General features: G+C 40.0%; 1 protein-coding gene across 1 annotated transcript in view; it reads left to right on the top strand.

Annotated features, from left to right (window-relative positions):
• Positions 1-17067, top strand: part of ipo11 (importin 11) — a 110677-nt gene that overhangs the window by 50847 nt on the left and 42763 nt on the right. Inside the window, exons 17-21 of the mRNA XM_061767816.1 lie at positions 5187-5220; positions 5660-5700; positions 5782-5898; positions 10180-10293; positions 15085-15200. Coding sequence (XP_061623800.1) covers positions 5187-5220; positions 5660-5700; positions 5782-5898; positions 10180-10293; positions 15085-15200 — 422 coding nt within the window. The remainder of the gene's footprint in view (positions 1-5186; positions 5221-5659; positions 5701-5781; positions 5899-10179; positions 10294-15084; positions 15201-17067) is intronic.

Raw genomic sequence — 17067 nt, 5'->3', positions numbered from 1 at the left:
TGATTTTTATTTATTGTACATTATTATTAATGTATTCGTTCTATGTTGCTCAGTTAGGTAAGTAGAGATGTTAAAAAAATCACACATTGTCTTTACTTTAGTAGTAAAATAGACTAAGTATGACAATGTGTGTCCAAATCTGCTGGTACCTCATTTACCGTACTATAGCTCACCATTTTATTTTTTCAAATCTTTTTTATCTTTAGATCAATGTTGTTTGGGCAAATTAGAGCCCCCTGGGCCACAATGAATTATTGATCACAAATAGGCTACAGTTAAACAATGTTCACAATCAGTCAGTCCAATTGGATATCAATGTGAAAAAATGCTGTTCTGCTGAAAGAAGTAGTCATTTATAATAGTTAAATTTACACGACACTGGCACTTCAGTTTCTGTCTTTGATATTTGATTCAAGGGAGCGACACTGATTTGTACCTTTACCATCATCTAAGCATGTTGCACTCTTGTCTTTAATAATTCAGAATGTTTCTTTAATGATGAAGCAGCTGGATAATAATTCCACAGACTGACTAAAAAGACTTTATGAAGTAAACATTTTAGAACACAAGCTTAACCAAAAATCATTGCATGACTTTATTTTTTGCATTGTCTGTGCAGCGAAGGTGTGTCCTTTGGTCTCTACCTGGAGCATGTAATACTTTGGTGACTGAGGGCACGTACGAACGATTGTGAATGGGTGGGGATAGATTCATGAGGGCCGCGGGCATATTTAAATCTCACGTGGTTTTGGCGAGTTTATACTGTATTTAAACACTTGTCTTTTGCCACACAGCCTTATGATAATACTCTCGTCATGCCCACAAGGATTGCTCTCTCCATGCATGGAAGACTGTCATTGCGCCTCACTTAAAGGGAAGGAATGAATTAAGCCGCTTTGATTTGCTTCGAATAAAATCTGTTGTGTTTACGCCCACCGGGGCGGACAGCCGCTTTTGTTCGATACACCAGCTGCGCGCATCTGCGAGATTACAACAACTTTGTCCTCTGTAGAGTTAAGCCACGCACCGCGCCGGATTTGCTTTAGTCAGGTAAATAGAGCGATGTATGTTTATATCCACCTGACTCCATGGTCTTCTTTATCTCTACTTTCTCCTTCGTTCCTTACCTACTGTACAGTATATCCATAATCCTTTTACAGAGGTCACACTAGTGTTCAGACTGGGACACCCACATGACTGAAATGTACCGGCTACATTTAGGTAAAATATGTGGCGAAATTTAAAAAAAACATGCAATTGGACATTAAAAATTAAAAAAGCTGTTACTCTAAAGAGTGTTAGGTTTGACTGAAACTTATGCTAAGTTCAAAACAAATTTGTGTTGTTTAACAATATTTGCTTAAAAGAACATTTTCATCACAGTTGTAATAAATAATGACATTATCAGGTATCGGTGCTTGGTATCGGCGGTTACTCAAATGTAAGTACTTGTACTCGGTCTGAAAAAAGTGGGGTATTAGGGTTTTCGGTCCGATGTCAGCAAAAAAAACGAGTATCTGATCTGATTGGACTGGATCTAAAATCTCAGATTTACCACTCTTCTGCAAGCAGTCCATTCCATGCGCCGCTCCAGCACTTTTATCAAGCAGGGCCGGGACGGCATGCAGAGCCCACGTTACTAAGGTGCTAACATAGTATCAAGGAGGAAGAGTGAACATTGCTTGCTTCAAGTCGTTTGACACTCTAGTTGAAGTAGACCGTAAAACTAAACTCATCAGAAGAATTATACCTATTGAATGGTCAAATATATCACAGACTTCGTTTCTTTCTTCGTTTTTGTTCACAAAAATAGGTAGCTCAAAGCTAACACATAACGAATGAAAAACACCATTGAAGAGCTAACGAAATTAGCATTGAACTCGCGGCACTTATATCTCTCAAAATGATAAATATTGGTACACAAACACTGTATAACCACATATAAACAGGCAATACGCAATAGTCTCTGGCATATATTCTTCACTTTTTTTTTTTTAACTTGTTAACGGGATTTGAACCCCGGTCCCCAGAACTGTAAGGTAGATGTGCTAACCAGTCGTCCAACGTACCGGCGAATTACGAACTTGATCGAGGAAATGTAATGAACAAGCTTCACTTTTATTGCAGTGCCACGGACCCAAGTACCCATATCACATACATGTCATAAGTACCCATATCACACACAACATCACATAAATACTCTTTCGTCTATAACCGCTTCAACAGCAAAGAAAACACAGTATTCCAAATTATTTAGCAAATTAGATTTTTTTATTTTCCTTAATAGTTGATACAAATGAGAGTCGGCTTAATTTTTAAGTCATCAAACCTCCCAATAATAGTATTTTTTTTTTTAAAGAATAAAAACACTTAAACTGCACTGTTCTGCTGAATGCGTGTCCGCTGCGAAGGAATTCAAGCAGAAACTCTCCAAAAAGTTACAAGTTCAAGTTCAATGATTGCCAGCCCTGAAGGTGTTAAAATGACGTCTGAAAAATATCTGGGCTTTCTTCCATGGCATAAAAGAAGGACCATGCTTTCATTTAACAAAGTCATCTTCAAGCATGACAATATACCATCTCAAAAGAAACTTAATCAGAAACTCACCAAAAAGTCACAAGTTTAGTGGATGTAAGATGTACGGTTTTGATAGTTTGTTATGATTGTATTATTATTATTGTTGTTTTGTTTTTGTATTGTTTTTGAGACTGTGGACCCTTGAGAAAAAAATGTCAACCCTCTGTATGTTCCACACATTGGATTGACAACAAAAGCTACCATGACTTACCACGTGTGTGTGTGTGTGTGTGTTGTATTTTTAATTCTATGTAACATATGTAATTTTGTTTGCCCTTAAACTGAGTATTCATGATTCCAAAGTTTAAATTTCCCCAGTCTGGTGGTATTTGTAGAGTTGTAATCTCTTTAATGCTAATATGTAAAGGTAGGTCTTGCTTTTGTATTTGCCGAGCCCTAGAACAATTTCCCTCGTTGTTTAGTTTACATGTGGCGGTTAGTTTTTAACAGCCACTTTTTTTGGAGTGTACTCTATTGTCATATTTTCGGATATTATTTTTTCCAGTCCAAGTCAAAACCTTCCGTTGGATTCAGAGCGTTGCGAAACTAATTTACATTTACATTTTACTATTCTAACTATAATCAATGGGTTTTCCGTCTGCAAAGTCTGAGAATAATTATTGTTATGCCAATCTTTCAGTTAGGTGCTCACACAGATTTTCTTAGAACCAAATTTCATCAAGTTGCCATCTGCACAGTAATTGAAGTTGTTTATTTCATTTAGTTTTTGATTACGAAGGCCAGGGCTGACAACATCTGATGGGCTTCACACATGTAAATTGAGTTACAAGCTTTGTCACAGAATCTATTTAAATTGTAAGTCAAGGTACTTCTGTACTTTATATGCCTTATTCAGACATAATCAGATCAATATGCTTTTTAAAATGCTACGGATTTCAAAATCATTTCACGGGCATTCTTTTGTGGCATATTCTATAAAAGTTTTGTATTCAGTTATATACAGCGGGTACAGAAAGTATTCAGACCCCCTTAAATGTTTCACTCTTTGTTATATTGCAGCCATTTGCTAAATTAATTTAAGTTCATTTGTTTTCCTCAATGTACACACAGCACCCCACATTGACAGAAACAAATTTAATTGTTGAAATTTTTGCAAATGTATTCAAAAAGAAAAACTGAAATCTCACACAGCCATAAGTATTCAGACCCTACTTTCTGTACCCACTGTATATATTTTTAATTGGATATATAACTTTACAGTATTTATTGTAACTGTTTTCATAAGATTTTCGTTGTACTTTAAGAAACTGATTAGTAGCCCAACGCTAGTGTTGCTCACTAGTTCTTGTTCTAAAATGGCATGTCTCCACAGTGTTATCCAAATTGAATAAAGTACAGTGGGTGTTACACAGTGAAAGATGTGGTCATATACTCTCCATAAAAGCTCATTCCTAACCTTGTAAAACGCCCTTTATTGATCTTGATAACATTTGTGGTAAAAAAAAAACAAAACAAAAAAAAAAAACTGCTGACTCATATTATCGCCCAGGCATCCGCGCTGGTTGAGGGAAAGGGCTGCAAAGCACTGACTGTAATGGACTTTTTAAGTCTCCCACCAATTTCTTCACTCGTTTACCTTCCTTAATTCCTCTCTTCCCATCTGCCCGCTCTTCCCCCGGGCGTCATTACCACCTCCATCACTCTGACACGGCAAGATTGCACCCTTTGGATTTGAAAGTGGTTCGTGGTGTGACTTTGGAAAGCAGAAGCTACATTTAAAATGAGATATTTACATACCTTTTACAATACTTGGCTTTGTCATTATAGCGAAGTAATTTTTTTTTCTTGCAACTTTAGAAAGCTTTTATGTGCAAGAAAACCTTCGTCTCCATCACATTTCTAAAACGTGCTCTCACTTTATATAAAGGGCTTTTATGGTATGGTACAAAACCTTATGTAATTTAGTAGTTTATGATTGAGATTAAGAAATTAAATACTGTAGTACTTTTAGATATCAACCTGTCAACAGTTTTCCATTAGTTTCTTTCTTTAGTCTTTGCTTTTGCAAAACAAATTGTTCACATCATAACATAATTCCTATTAATGTCTTTAGTGCTGAGTTCTCCCAAAACTTTAACTTGATTTGGAATGTGCTTGGATTTGACCTTGTGAGAGGTAAAAACCCCCCTGGACCCTTCAACTTTGCTAATGGATTGCTGTGACATTTGCTGCCCAGTCTATTAATGTGATGAGAATTTTTCATCTACTTTCTACAATTTTTACACCTTATGCAATGTCAAACTTAGTTGGTGAGTACATCATTTGTGCATTATTAGCCTGTTAACATTTATTGTCTGGGGGAGTGCTGCCATTGCAGAGATTTCGGCATGTGGCAACTTCCCATAGCTGACCTCATGTACTTTTTTTAGACCACAAACAATTCGAGACTGCATCCACAGCCAATTAGTGCTCTCAGTTTTGTCTTAACTGCTTCAAGACATCATAATTCAACAATCAATTTCACACAATCATTCTTACCGATCAGCGACCAGTAATTGATTATTGTGCCTATCCTCATTCACACTGAACTGATGAGAAGGAAAAATATTTTTTGGGGGTGCTTTTTGTAACATTTTTTTTCTCCACAGGTGCGGATTGAGACTGCTACAACTCTGAAGCTCAATATCCTTTCAATGCTTAGATGGTTTTTGAAGAACTTGGAACAGTGAATCTCAAAGTGTGGCATGAGAACAGTTCAACATTTTTTTTATAGACACTAATGACTGTACAGTAAGTACTACGTTATTATTTTGGCAGGACTTTAGCAGGATCTTGTGGCATTTTAGGTTGTTTCAGAAAGAGCACAATAGCTGGGGATAGGTTCCACAGGTTAAAATTTGAATGGGTGAATTTCCTCTAAATAGGCTGTCATCCACTAATCAACTCTGGGGTGGTCTAAAGCAATGCATTTCTCGCTGTTATTGTTGTTGCATGGTGCTGAACAGCAATGCTTTCATAAACCTTAAAGGAACCTGTTGTAATGAAATTCCCATGGTCTTTTTTTTTTTTTTTTACTTGCCCTTATTTATTCAGTTTTATTCCGTCCTTAACGCACCGCTACCTGTTGATGACTTTGAGTTCAGGACGGAGCAGTTCCTCCCTGTGAGTACTTGTTTCACCTTTGTTTGAAGGACTGTCTAAATCTTGAAAATATTCAGCATAACACTTTACCACTTTTCACAGTACCTGGAGTCCATCTTTGGACTGCTCTTCCAGCTGTTGCAGCAGGTGACAGAATGTGACACCAAAATGCAGGTGCTCCATGTCATCTCCTGTGTTATTGAAAGAGTCAACACACAGGTGAGGTTTGGGACTTTTACAAGTCTGTTTAGCTTGCTGCAAAATTGCAGAAAAGTACCTAGAATGTATCATTTATTTCAAGCAAAGGGAAACGATTTTGAAGGAATCCCAATGGTGCAATCTGTGTCTGCTTGGAGAAAACATCACTCAAAGTAATCACCCGGGGAGTCTTCCCACAAAGAATCTCAATGATTTGTCATACTGACACTGGTAACATGAATTACTTTAACCGCAAGTCTTTAGGCGGCTCTTGCTTCCATGTCATTCCTCGCTTAACCCTGCGGCGCAGATTCCTGTTACACCACAGAGATTTATTTCAACGCCATAGCAAAATGATTATACAGTCCCCTCCAAAAGTATTGGAACGGCAGGGTCAATTCCTTTGTTTTTGTTGTATACTGAAGACATTTGGGTTTGACCGATGATTGACCTGGACACTCGAAGACCTTCCACTTTTTCCCCCTGATGAAGTCGTTTGTTGGCAGTGTGTTTTGGGGCATCGTCTGGTTGCATGATGAAGCTTCTCCCAATTAGTTTGAATGGATTTTTCTGTAAACTGCCAGACAAAATGGTTTTGTAGACTTCAGAATTCATTCTCTTCGACTGGCCAAGTCAATCACCGGACCTTAAGCCAATAGAGCATGCATTTTACCTCCTTAAGAAGAGACTCAAGGGAGAAACCCCAAAACAAACAAGAACTGAAAGAAGATGCAGTAAAGGCCTGGAAAAGCATTTCAAATGAAGAATGCAACAGTTTGGTGAAGTCAATGTGTCGCAGTCTTTATGCAGTTATTGCTAGTAAGGGTTATGCCACAAACTATTAAATGTTAGTCACTTTAAGTTAATTTCATCATGTCTGTTCCTCTACTTTTGCTCACTTGAAAAGTGTGTGGCTTTAAACAAAGGGTGCTCTGTCCAGAGTTTTTTAACACATCTCGATGTAAATACCATGAAATGAAAGCTGGAATTCTGATGTTTGGTCTCATATACATCTTTTGATCTGAAACCCAAATGTCTTCAGTATACAACAAAAACAAAGGAATTGACCTTGCCATTCCAATACTTTTGGAGGGGACTGTATTTTTATCCACATCTTTGCCAACTCTAGAGAAAAAGAAGCTGACCCTCTTAATGACCTACCCAGGCTCTTTTCAAATCCACTTTAAGAAACACCCATTTAACGATGCCTTGACTTCAATCTGTCACAGAAATGGCTTTCATCCATGTGAACTGTCAATCTGGTTAAGTCTTCCCCCAGTCCGACCCTGACTAAACCTCCAGAGTCGGCGCAAGTCTTATTAACATTCTAACCCAGCCAGAAAGAGAATGTTGACACACAGAGACTGTTGGGAGATTGAGAAAAATACACAGTGAGTGGAGATGATGATAACAAAAAAATTCTAATTTTTTTGTTTTTGTTCTCACATTTTTCATGTAAAGGGTTTGTTTGCTGTCTTGATAGCTTATCTCCGGCTCCATGTTCCTTGCATCTTTTCATTCTCCATACAAGCGCCTTATAAAGTTGTATAATCAAGCAAAAGGTCCCAGTGTGGGTTCCGTAGCCTAGTCACATACCCATCACAGGGAACGTGGGCCTCTTGATGCATGTCACCACGAAAAAAAATAAAAATTTGTTTTGAAGTTAAACCTTGGCTAGGTTCTCCAGGTATTTTTGTTGTAAAATACTGCAATTAGCCTCTGGATTTTTAATAGCATATTACATTATCAACCATGCGCAGATGATGACCTATTGGGCTATGTATGTGTATTGCATTGTCATAATGAGATCACCTTGTGTTTTTGTTCTCACATTTGTCATGTGAAGGGTTTGTTTGCTGGCGGCTTTATCTTTATCTCTGGCTCCATGTTCCTTGTTCTATTCCAGCGCCTTACAAAGTTGTATAATCAAGCAAAAGATCCCAGTGTGTGTTCCATAGCCTGGTCACATAGACATGACCGGGAACGTGAACTTGTAGTGCATGTCACCACACCCAAAAAAAAAAAAAAAAAAGTTGTATTGAAGTTAAAGCTTGCCTCGCTTCTCCAGGCATTTTTGTTGTAAAATACTCCAATTAGCCTGTGGCTTTTTAATCGCATATTACATCAACCATGCGCAGCAAGGATGGCATCGTGGGCTATGTATGTGTATTGCATGGTCATAATGAGAGTACTTTACACTTGAGTTCACCTTTGAATGAGGCTGCTGCTTTAACCACACACCACAAATGGGAATCTGGGATCAAATGATTCTACATGCTGCGTATTAACATTAGAAAGGACATAATCATCTGGTAGAGGATTGAGGTGCTTTTAGACTAGCTGCATAAAACTAAATGCGTCATGTTTTCCGAGTTCCCACTGAGTGACTTTGTGAATGTGAGTTGGAACGATTTTCTGGCGACCTGTCGAGGGTGTAGTCTGCCTTTCGTCCGAAGTCAGCTGCGGCTCCAGCTCCCTGGGACTCTGAACAGCATAAGCGGCATAGAAAATGAATGAATGATGGATGGTGTCGTTTTTTTGCTGAGGGGAAAGCAATAGGCAGAACACCAGTGTCTCTGCTCCCTAATAGTACAGAGGAACCACTAAAGTCCAACACAAACTGTTCTGTGATGATGGTTGGCTTAAAAATTGTTCGAATTAAAAAAAAAGAAAATTACAACATAGGCAATAATGTGAATTGATCCAGGCTCACACTGTCGCCATCATACAGCATTTAACTGTACAGGCAATATTTGTATTAATATTTCATACAAGTGTATAAAGTAAACTAAACCAAACCACTGAAAGTAAAAAACTATCTTTGCAATCATTAGTTGCATTTTAAGGTGACACTTGTGGAGTTAATCCCTTAGATCAGTGGTAGGCAAACTACGGCCCGCGGGCCACATCCGGCCCGTTGATCATTTCAATCCGGCACGCCAAAGATTGGAACAGAATCGCCCAAATCATATCAAAATGATGACGACATTCTTTTGACCTTTTCCTGTAATGCCGAGTGGTTCCACCAGGTTGTGCTGTAATGCCGAGCGGTTCCACCAGGTTGTCTTGTAATGCCCAGTGGTTCCACCAGGTAGTGCAGTAGGCACAGTGATACAATGACTTGACTTTGGCTGTTCTGTTTTAACTCTGCTACTGCTCTGAACCCTTCTTCGAAAAGTCGACAGTGAGTGTGGAGTGTCTAATATAGAATGGACTACTCAATACTTTTTCACTGAATTCTGGTCAAACGCTGTATGTCTAATTTGTTAAGAAACCATTGTGGTTTTAGAGGAATATAACATCACCCGTCACTTTTCTACCAAGCGTGCTGATTCAGCGCAGGAACTGATGGCTACGGCTCAGTGGTTAAAATCAAGCTTGCAGGCTCAGCAAAACACCTTTATCTGACAAACTGCCATCCAAGATTCGGTCACACAAGTCCCTGAAACAGCGCCACGGGAGCTGCCAATGGAACTGATTGATCTCCAATGTAATACTGTCTTAAAAGAGAAGTTGAACTCTCAAACTGGATGAGTTCTATGCTTCATTAAGCGCAGACAAATTTCCAAAGATCCGGAAGATGGCACACAGGATGCTGGTGGTGTTTGGCTCTACATATGTGTGTGAACAGACTTTTAGTGTTTTGTTTTTTGTCCTGTTCGGCTGTTAGGTCAAGCAGAATGGAAAATCTGTATCCCTTTTATGCCGAAACACTTTTACTGTGTCACAGTGGAGTTTTTCAAGCTTCCGCTGTGGTATGATAATTGAGGTTTATTAAGAATCAGACTTGATCAGTCGAACAGAACAAAGTTTCTAGAAGGGAGAAAGAAAGACAAAAGACAAAGCACTAATTGTAAACAGCATGAGTGAAGTATATCATTACATTATCTACAACAATGAAACGTTAAATATGAGTGTTGCGTGGGGCTGTAGTGTTACACCCTGTGAGGGAAGGACACGACACGATAGAACAGGACAAGGACAGGAGAAGAAGCATGCAGGACCAGTACGGTGCTTTTAGAGATTGTACTGTACTGGTACCCTAATTGACACCTCCAACTATCCGTAGTTGTTTAAATGAAGGCCCCTGACCTCTATTTGCAGAAATATGATAGATAACCGGGATGAAAATTTTTCATGTTTAAAATCTAAATGGAACCACTTGGTCTCAATAATGCTGCTTTTTCACAATAATGCTGGATTGTTATAACTTTTCATAATGTTTGGATGTTACTGCTGTGGTAGGTTAAGTTTGAAATTCTGTCCTGCTTACATTTTACAATGCACTTTTTCCTGTTTTAGATCCGACCATATGTAGGCTGTCTGGTGCAGTACCTGCCCCTGCTTTGGAAGCAATCTGAAGAGCACAACATGCTAAGATGTGCCATACTTACGGCGCTCATTCACCTTGTGCAGGTAGGATGTGTTCCAAATCCAGGGCTGGCACTGCTCCTGCCTCATATTTCTCATGTTACCCGACCCGAGCTTGTACTTTGAAGTATTTCCATTCTATTGTAGTCTCTGCAAAACAACTCCAGGGACACACTCTTCTCTCCTAATGAAAATAATAGCATCAACCAGCTTGACAATGATCTATGCTGTAAAACATCTCATTTGTTACTCACGCTATACAGTCAATGTCATGTAGAAGGCACAGAGGGGCATGAACTGAAGATAGTGGCATGTTTACACCCAATTATTGCTTGTCACTTTATCTACAAAAGGCATTCTTGGCATTTCCAAAACACTTCATTTATAAAAAAAAAAAAAAAAAAAAAAAAAAACCTTGAAAAAAGATTCTATTCACTAACTTCTCCACACACACACACACACACACACTCTTACGCAACCTACTCGAACACGGGTTAATGAGCCGAAAAATCCTTATTAACCTAAAACCATGTTCAAGCGTCAAACACTAAGTGGTGCTGGGTAAAGCGCGAGGCAGCGGAGTGCTTTTCAAAGGCCACAGACTTAGTGACAGTCAACTTTGTGCTTTTTACCGACAGGCTCCAGTTTGAGGGAATGCCAGAAAAATGTACAAATGATAGAATATTTTGGAGAGCACATGGCTTTCACTTCCCAAACTGAGAGATTCGGCGCACGTACGCACAACACCTGTAAGGCAATGCTATGCACTTTAGACCTGCCGCACACCGATTGACTTGGCTAAACCTAACTGAAAAGTTATTAGTGGCCAGTCGTCGGCAACTAGTTTTGCTGATCCATCCATCCATTATCTGAGCCGCTTCTCCTCACTAGGGTCGCGGGCGTGCTGGAGCCTATCCCAGCTGTCATCGGGCAGGAGGCGGGGTACACCCTGAACTGGTTGCCAGCCAATCGCAGGGCACATTGAAACAAACAACCATTCGCACTCACAGTCATGCCTACGGGCAATTTAGAGTCTCCAATTAATGCATGTTTTTTTTGGGATGTGGGAGGAAACCGGAGTGCCCGGAGAAAACCCACGCAGGCACGGGGAGAACATGCAAACTCCACACAGGCGGGGACGGGGATTGAACCCCGCACCTCAGAACTGTGAGGCTGACGCTCTAACCAGTCGGCCACCGTGCCGCCAGTTTTGCTGATGTTCATAATTTTAATCACAGGTGAAGGGCGACGCAACATCACAGATGTAACGACAAAAATGCCATGTTGTATCACCAGCTTTCACAACAAATATAAAATATGACGTGAGATCCAGCTGGCCACCGCCAAGCCGTACCAATACAGTATCTATATTATATACCGTAATCGTTCGTGTATAATGCACATTTCCCCCCCAAAAAACTGTCAAAAGTCAATAGTGCACATTATACATAGGTATAGGGGCAGATAGAAAAAAAACTTTCACATTTTATAAATGTATGTCGCCATCCAGTGGTTATAAAAAAGCTGTACACTTTCATTCTGAAATGCCACCGCCACCAAGTGGTTATTAAAAAGGTGTAGCCTACACTTTCATTCCAATATGACAGGGGGGTACGTATGACTCTCTACTCTGAGATCCTCGCGGATGACCGAGCTTCTCACCCTATCTCTATGGGAGAGCCCGGACACTCTGCGGAGGAAACTCATTTCGGCCGCTTGTATCCGGGATCTTGTTCTTTCGGTCACGACCCACAGCTCGTGACCATAGCTGAGGGTAGGAACGTAGATCGACCGGTAAATCGAGAGCTTCGCCTTTCGCTGCTCCTCCACATCGAGAGGAGCCAGATGAGACGACCCAGGACACGCTGGAGAGACTACATCCTTCGGCTGGCCTGGGAACGCCTCGGGATCCCCCCGGAAGAGCTGGGGAGAGGGAAGTCTGGGCGTCCCTGCTAAAGCTACTTCCCCCGCAATCCGACCTTGGATTAGCGGTAGAAAATGGATGGATGGTACGTATGACTGCATATATGTACAGTTATTCTCATAAGTTTACATACCCTGGCAGCATTTGTGAAATATTTTTATTTTATTTTTATTTTTTTTAATGATGAATGAACAACAACCATCATTAATTTCTTTATGGTTATGTTTTGTTTAATGACAATGCTTTTCTGAAATGCTTGACCGTTTAATTTGAATCCCATTAAAATTAAATTAAATGTGTTTCGCGTGGTCCTTCATGTTTTCTTTAAAGAATTGTACCCATCTTACAAATTCTGCCTGGGTAATCAATCATGAGTACAACTGTGTGTTTTCTAATTTACTAAATAAAAGTAGGGCTATGAATTTCAAAATAAGAGCAAGTAAATTTAATTAAAGGATTACATGCTCAAATAAAGTACTTAACCAGAATAATTCTTTGGAAAACTAAGAAAATACAGATAATATTTCATGTTTTGATCATATGGGTAGAAGCAAAGTCATGCATTGTAAAAATGCACTATACATGGGTAGAATTTTTCCAGAATTTTGAGTTAAACTTTGGGGGTGCGCGTTATACACGAGAAATTATGGTATATATTATATTTTATAGTAGTGCCTAATAGTTACTAGATTTATAATTTCATATGGAACTGTGGTTAAAAAGTGGCGTTTCGCAAAAATACACGAGTAAAGTCAATGAATGGAGCAATCATTGCCTAAAGCCTCTCAAATATCCACACTCCTTTTATAGCTCGCATATTTCCTCTCTTTGCTTTTTCCTTGACAATCATGCCCTGTTATTTGTGTTTCAATAAAACATTAGCAAAATAAATCTGACGCCTCCCGATAATAACACCAGGAGTCGCTGGTTTTATGTTGCACAGAGAAGAAGAAGAATCACCTTTGATTTTCATGAACATGCATGCATGTACACGAAATTTGTTCTTTGCATTTGACCCATCACAGTGAACACATACACGTTAGTGGAACACACTGGAACAGGGGGCAGCTGAAGCGCCCCGGGAGCATTTCGGGGTATCAGTGTCTTACTCAAGGACACCACAGCCGTGAGTCTGTGGGATGTTGGCGGATGGTCCAGTTGGGGTCTTGAACCTAGGTCCCCCACGGTGACAGGCGATGATCTTAACCATTGGTTAACCATGCCCAGCCCAGAGAGTTGGTCCAGGTATATGTGCAAGGGCCAATCGCGTAGTGTGCGCTTTTGAGTTGCCGAAACTATTATTGTTATTATTATTACCACCATTATTATTGTTGTCATTATTATTTATACGATATACAGTGGGTACGGAAAGTTTTAAGACCCCCTTGAATTTTTCACTCTGTTATATTGCAGCCATTTGTTAAAATCATTGTTCATTTTTTTCCTCATTAATGTACACACAGCACCCCATATTGACAGAAAAAAATGTAATTGGAAATTTTTGCTGTTTTATTAAAAAGGAAAACCTGAAATATCACACAGCCATAAGTATTCAGACCCTTTGCTGTGACACTCCTTTAACTCTGGTGCTGTCCATTTCTTCTGATCATCCTTAAAATGGTTCTACACCTTCATTGGAGTCCACTAAGTACTGTATTCTCTGATTTCTGTAGTGCTCCATGAAAGCAGACTACGTTTGGGTTTCATCAAAATGATACATTTGCAAACAGCTGCTTTGGAAATTAATGATCAAATGTTTTTCCTATTTCCTGATAATGTTACGGACCAAACCAGAAACTGAATCATAATCAACTAATGTTTTTGCATTTTGTGCACTGCCAATTTTAAATTGTCTTGTTTTTTAATATAGGGATGGAATTTTTTTTCCCAATCTGATTCATGATAAAAATATATTTGACAGATTAATCAATTATTAAAATGATCGTTAGTTGCAACAATAATAGTATGTGCCGTAATATTATGTGCTCTGCGATTGACTGGTAAAGAGTCCAGGCTGTGCCTTGCACCCAGATGTCAGCTGGGATAGACTCCAGCTCACCCTTGACCCTAATGAGCCATTATTTCTAAAGCCATTGTCTGCTTTAGAAATTTGATGGATGGATTAACGGCGTTAGAATTTGGAGCATTGACTGCAGCTCCTTTATATAACGCCTGATCAAATGATTGGTTTTAAAATTGGCTCAACGTGTCACGTTTTAACAGATAATCTATGATCTGATGGAGGTAGAAATGACCTACTAATCTGCCCTTTATCTCCCTTGAATTATCCTTCAGTGTAGAAACATACTGTAGGTCTAGTGAGTCCCACGTCATGGTACATTGCACTCTTAAGAACCAATTCCCCCGGAAGGAAAATTCCATGTTCACTGCTATCACTTGAAACACCATTAAATGTGTATGACCAGTAAATAAAGTGAACTACAGCTTTCATTTACACCCAAACGTTTTCTCGACTAGTCGAAGTAAATCGGCCTACGCTTTTGGGTTAAAATGCACATTGCTGTAAAAAAAAAAAAATAAATAATCATTGTGTCTTAGTGCATGTAGTTTGTTAGGTCAGTCGATGGAGTGTCCCTGGAACCAAGATACTGTGATACATACATAGATACATAGAAGATACATATCCCTACCCTAAATGTATCTTACATATCCCAAACAGTGTTACGCTCTAATAAAGGAACAAAGGGACATTTTAGTCTGAGCTGCACAACTGAATCCATAGACATAATGTGTTGTACTAGGAATGAATGAATTGGTCCATGGTGACCTAACATTTGTTCCGCTTAACTCTTCTCAGACAGTCTGCAATGAAACACCTGTTAAGTTCAAAGTACAGTTTTTAAACCCCTCAATTTCAGTTGATCTTTTTTTTGTTTTGTTTTTCTTTGCAGGGCCTTGGTGCTGAAAGCAAGAATCTGTACCCCTTCCTTCTTCCTGTCATCCAGCTAAGCACAGATGTTTCCCAGCCACCTCATGTGTATTTGCTGGAGGATGGACTGGAGCTTTGGTATGGACCATTACTGTTTCTTTTGTGGTCCACTATAAATCTTTTTGCGAGACTTTTAAAACCAATTCTCCCAGTGAGATCAATTATATTTGGAATCATTCATTTCAGTGGCTGTAAAACATTTGTTAAATGTACAGGCAATGTTTTCGGTAACATTAATTGTCCAGGTACTAGCAGAATGTAACCATTCAAATGGTAATTACGAAACAATAACACTTTACTCATGAACAAGGCTTTAATCATGAATTTAGGAGGGTTAATACACCTCATACACCAGATTAACTGTTACATAAATATAAAATGAACTCAACCACTAATGTAAAATGTTGAAACCAAACCCACACAGCAAAGGTATTGCAAAAAAGTCCAGGAAAGCAGGAAATTGCAAATTTACCCATTCTGCGACTACCATATTTCACGACCATAAGGCGCACTGTATTAAAAGGTGCAGTCTCAGTTACGGGGTCTATTTCTGTATTTAACACACACATAAGGCGCACCGTATTATTGGGCGCAGGCATGGTAAAACATACGCTATCTTAAAACATACGGTAGCATGCATGCACGCTAAAACAATGTTTTTAAAAGGGCAGCGGGAGCAAAACTGAGCTCGGTTGTACTTTATTGACGTATTTAACGTACTCACGTTATTTTTTGATCAATCCTGGTCCACAAATCCATCAAAGTCCTCATCTTCTGTATCCGAAATGAACAGCTGGGCAAGTTCTCCAACAAACACGCCGGGTTCCCTCTCGTCATTCTCAGAGTCAGTCTCGTTGCCGGGGGGCTATTCAGCAATGATGCCGGCTTTCGCGAAAGCTCGGACAACAGTCAAAGCAGATACCTTAGCCTAGACATCCACAATCCATTCACATCTGGTGGCGTAACTCGCCCGGCGTTGCCTCCCAGTCTTAGTTGCACTTGGTTTTTCACAGCGGTTGTGAGATGGGCGCGCATGGAGTCGCAGATCAACAGGGACAGTGACTTGTGGAAAAAAACATCCGGTCTCTTTACGTACAACTCTCTCATTTTCTCCTCGTCCATCCAGCCCTTTTGATTGGCCTTAACGATGACTTCGGCTGGAAACTTTTCTTTAGGCAGCGTCTTCCTCTTAAAAATCACCATAGGTGGCACTTTCTGTCCATTACCATGGCAACCAAGCACAACAGTAAAAGCCGACTTCTCGTGCGCCGTTGTGCGTATCGCTACCGTGGTGGTCCCCTTCTTCTCTAGAGTGTGGTTCACCGCAATGTCGAAAGTGAGTGGCACCTCGTCCATGTTGGTGATGTGGTTGGGCTGGATGTGTTTGGCGGCAATCTTTTTACTCCAGATGGCCAGCTTTTCCTTGTAATCCGCCGGAAGTTGCTGCGCCACGGTAGTCCATGCCGGATGGATAGATGGTGCCGTTTCATAAAACGAAAGCACCAACACGGACCTCCTTGAAAATGTTCGATTTTCATTTCTTCTGCAAGCGTTATTGCCCTCAGTCGAATGGTGACTGAAGAGACGCTTCTCCCAGCTGTTCTTTGATCATTAATCCATTGCTCGAGTTGGTCTTCCAACTCGGGCCACCTCGCCTTGTTTCCGTGGAAACTCAGCTTCGTAGTCTTGACTTGGTGAAGCTCGTTTTCCTGCTTCCTCCACTTGCGAACCATGGATTCGTTGATCTTGAATTCTCTCGCGGCTGCTCAATTCCCATGTTCCTCCGCGTAACTGATAGCTTGCAGTTTAAACTGTGCTTCGTAAGCGTGTCTCTTCGTAGGTTCCATTTTCGGGGGTCCTTAGCCGAACCGATGTTGTTTTGCACAATACACACCCCAGTGCTATATACCTACTGGGGGCGTGCCTTTAGCTTCCTCCTTAACGT

Source organism: Phyllopteryx taeniolatus, chromosome 3 (assembly GCF_024500385.1).
Source record: "Phyllopteryx taeniolatus isolate TA_2022b chromosome 3, UOR_Ptae_1.2, whole genome shotgun sequence".
NCBI classification, from domain to species: domain Eukaryota; kingdom Metazoa; phylum Chordata; class Actinopteri; order Syngnathiformes; family Syngnathidae; genus Phyllopteryx; species Phyllopteryx taeniolatus.
This window is presented reverse-complemented; position numbering and strand designations above follow the sequence as displayed.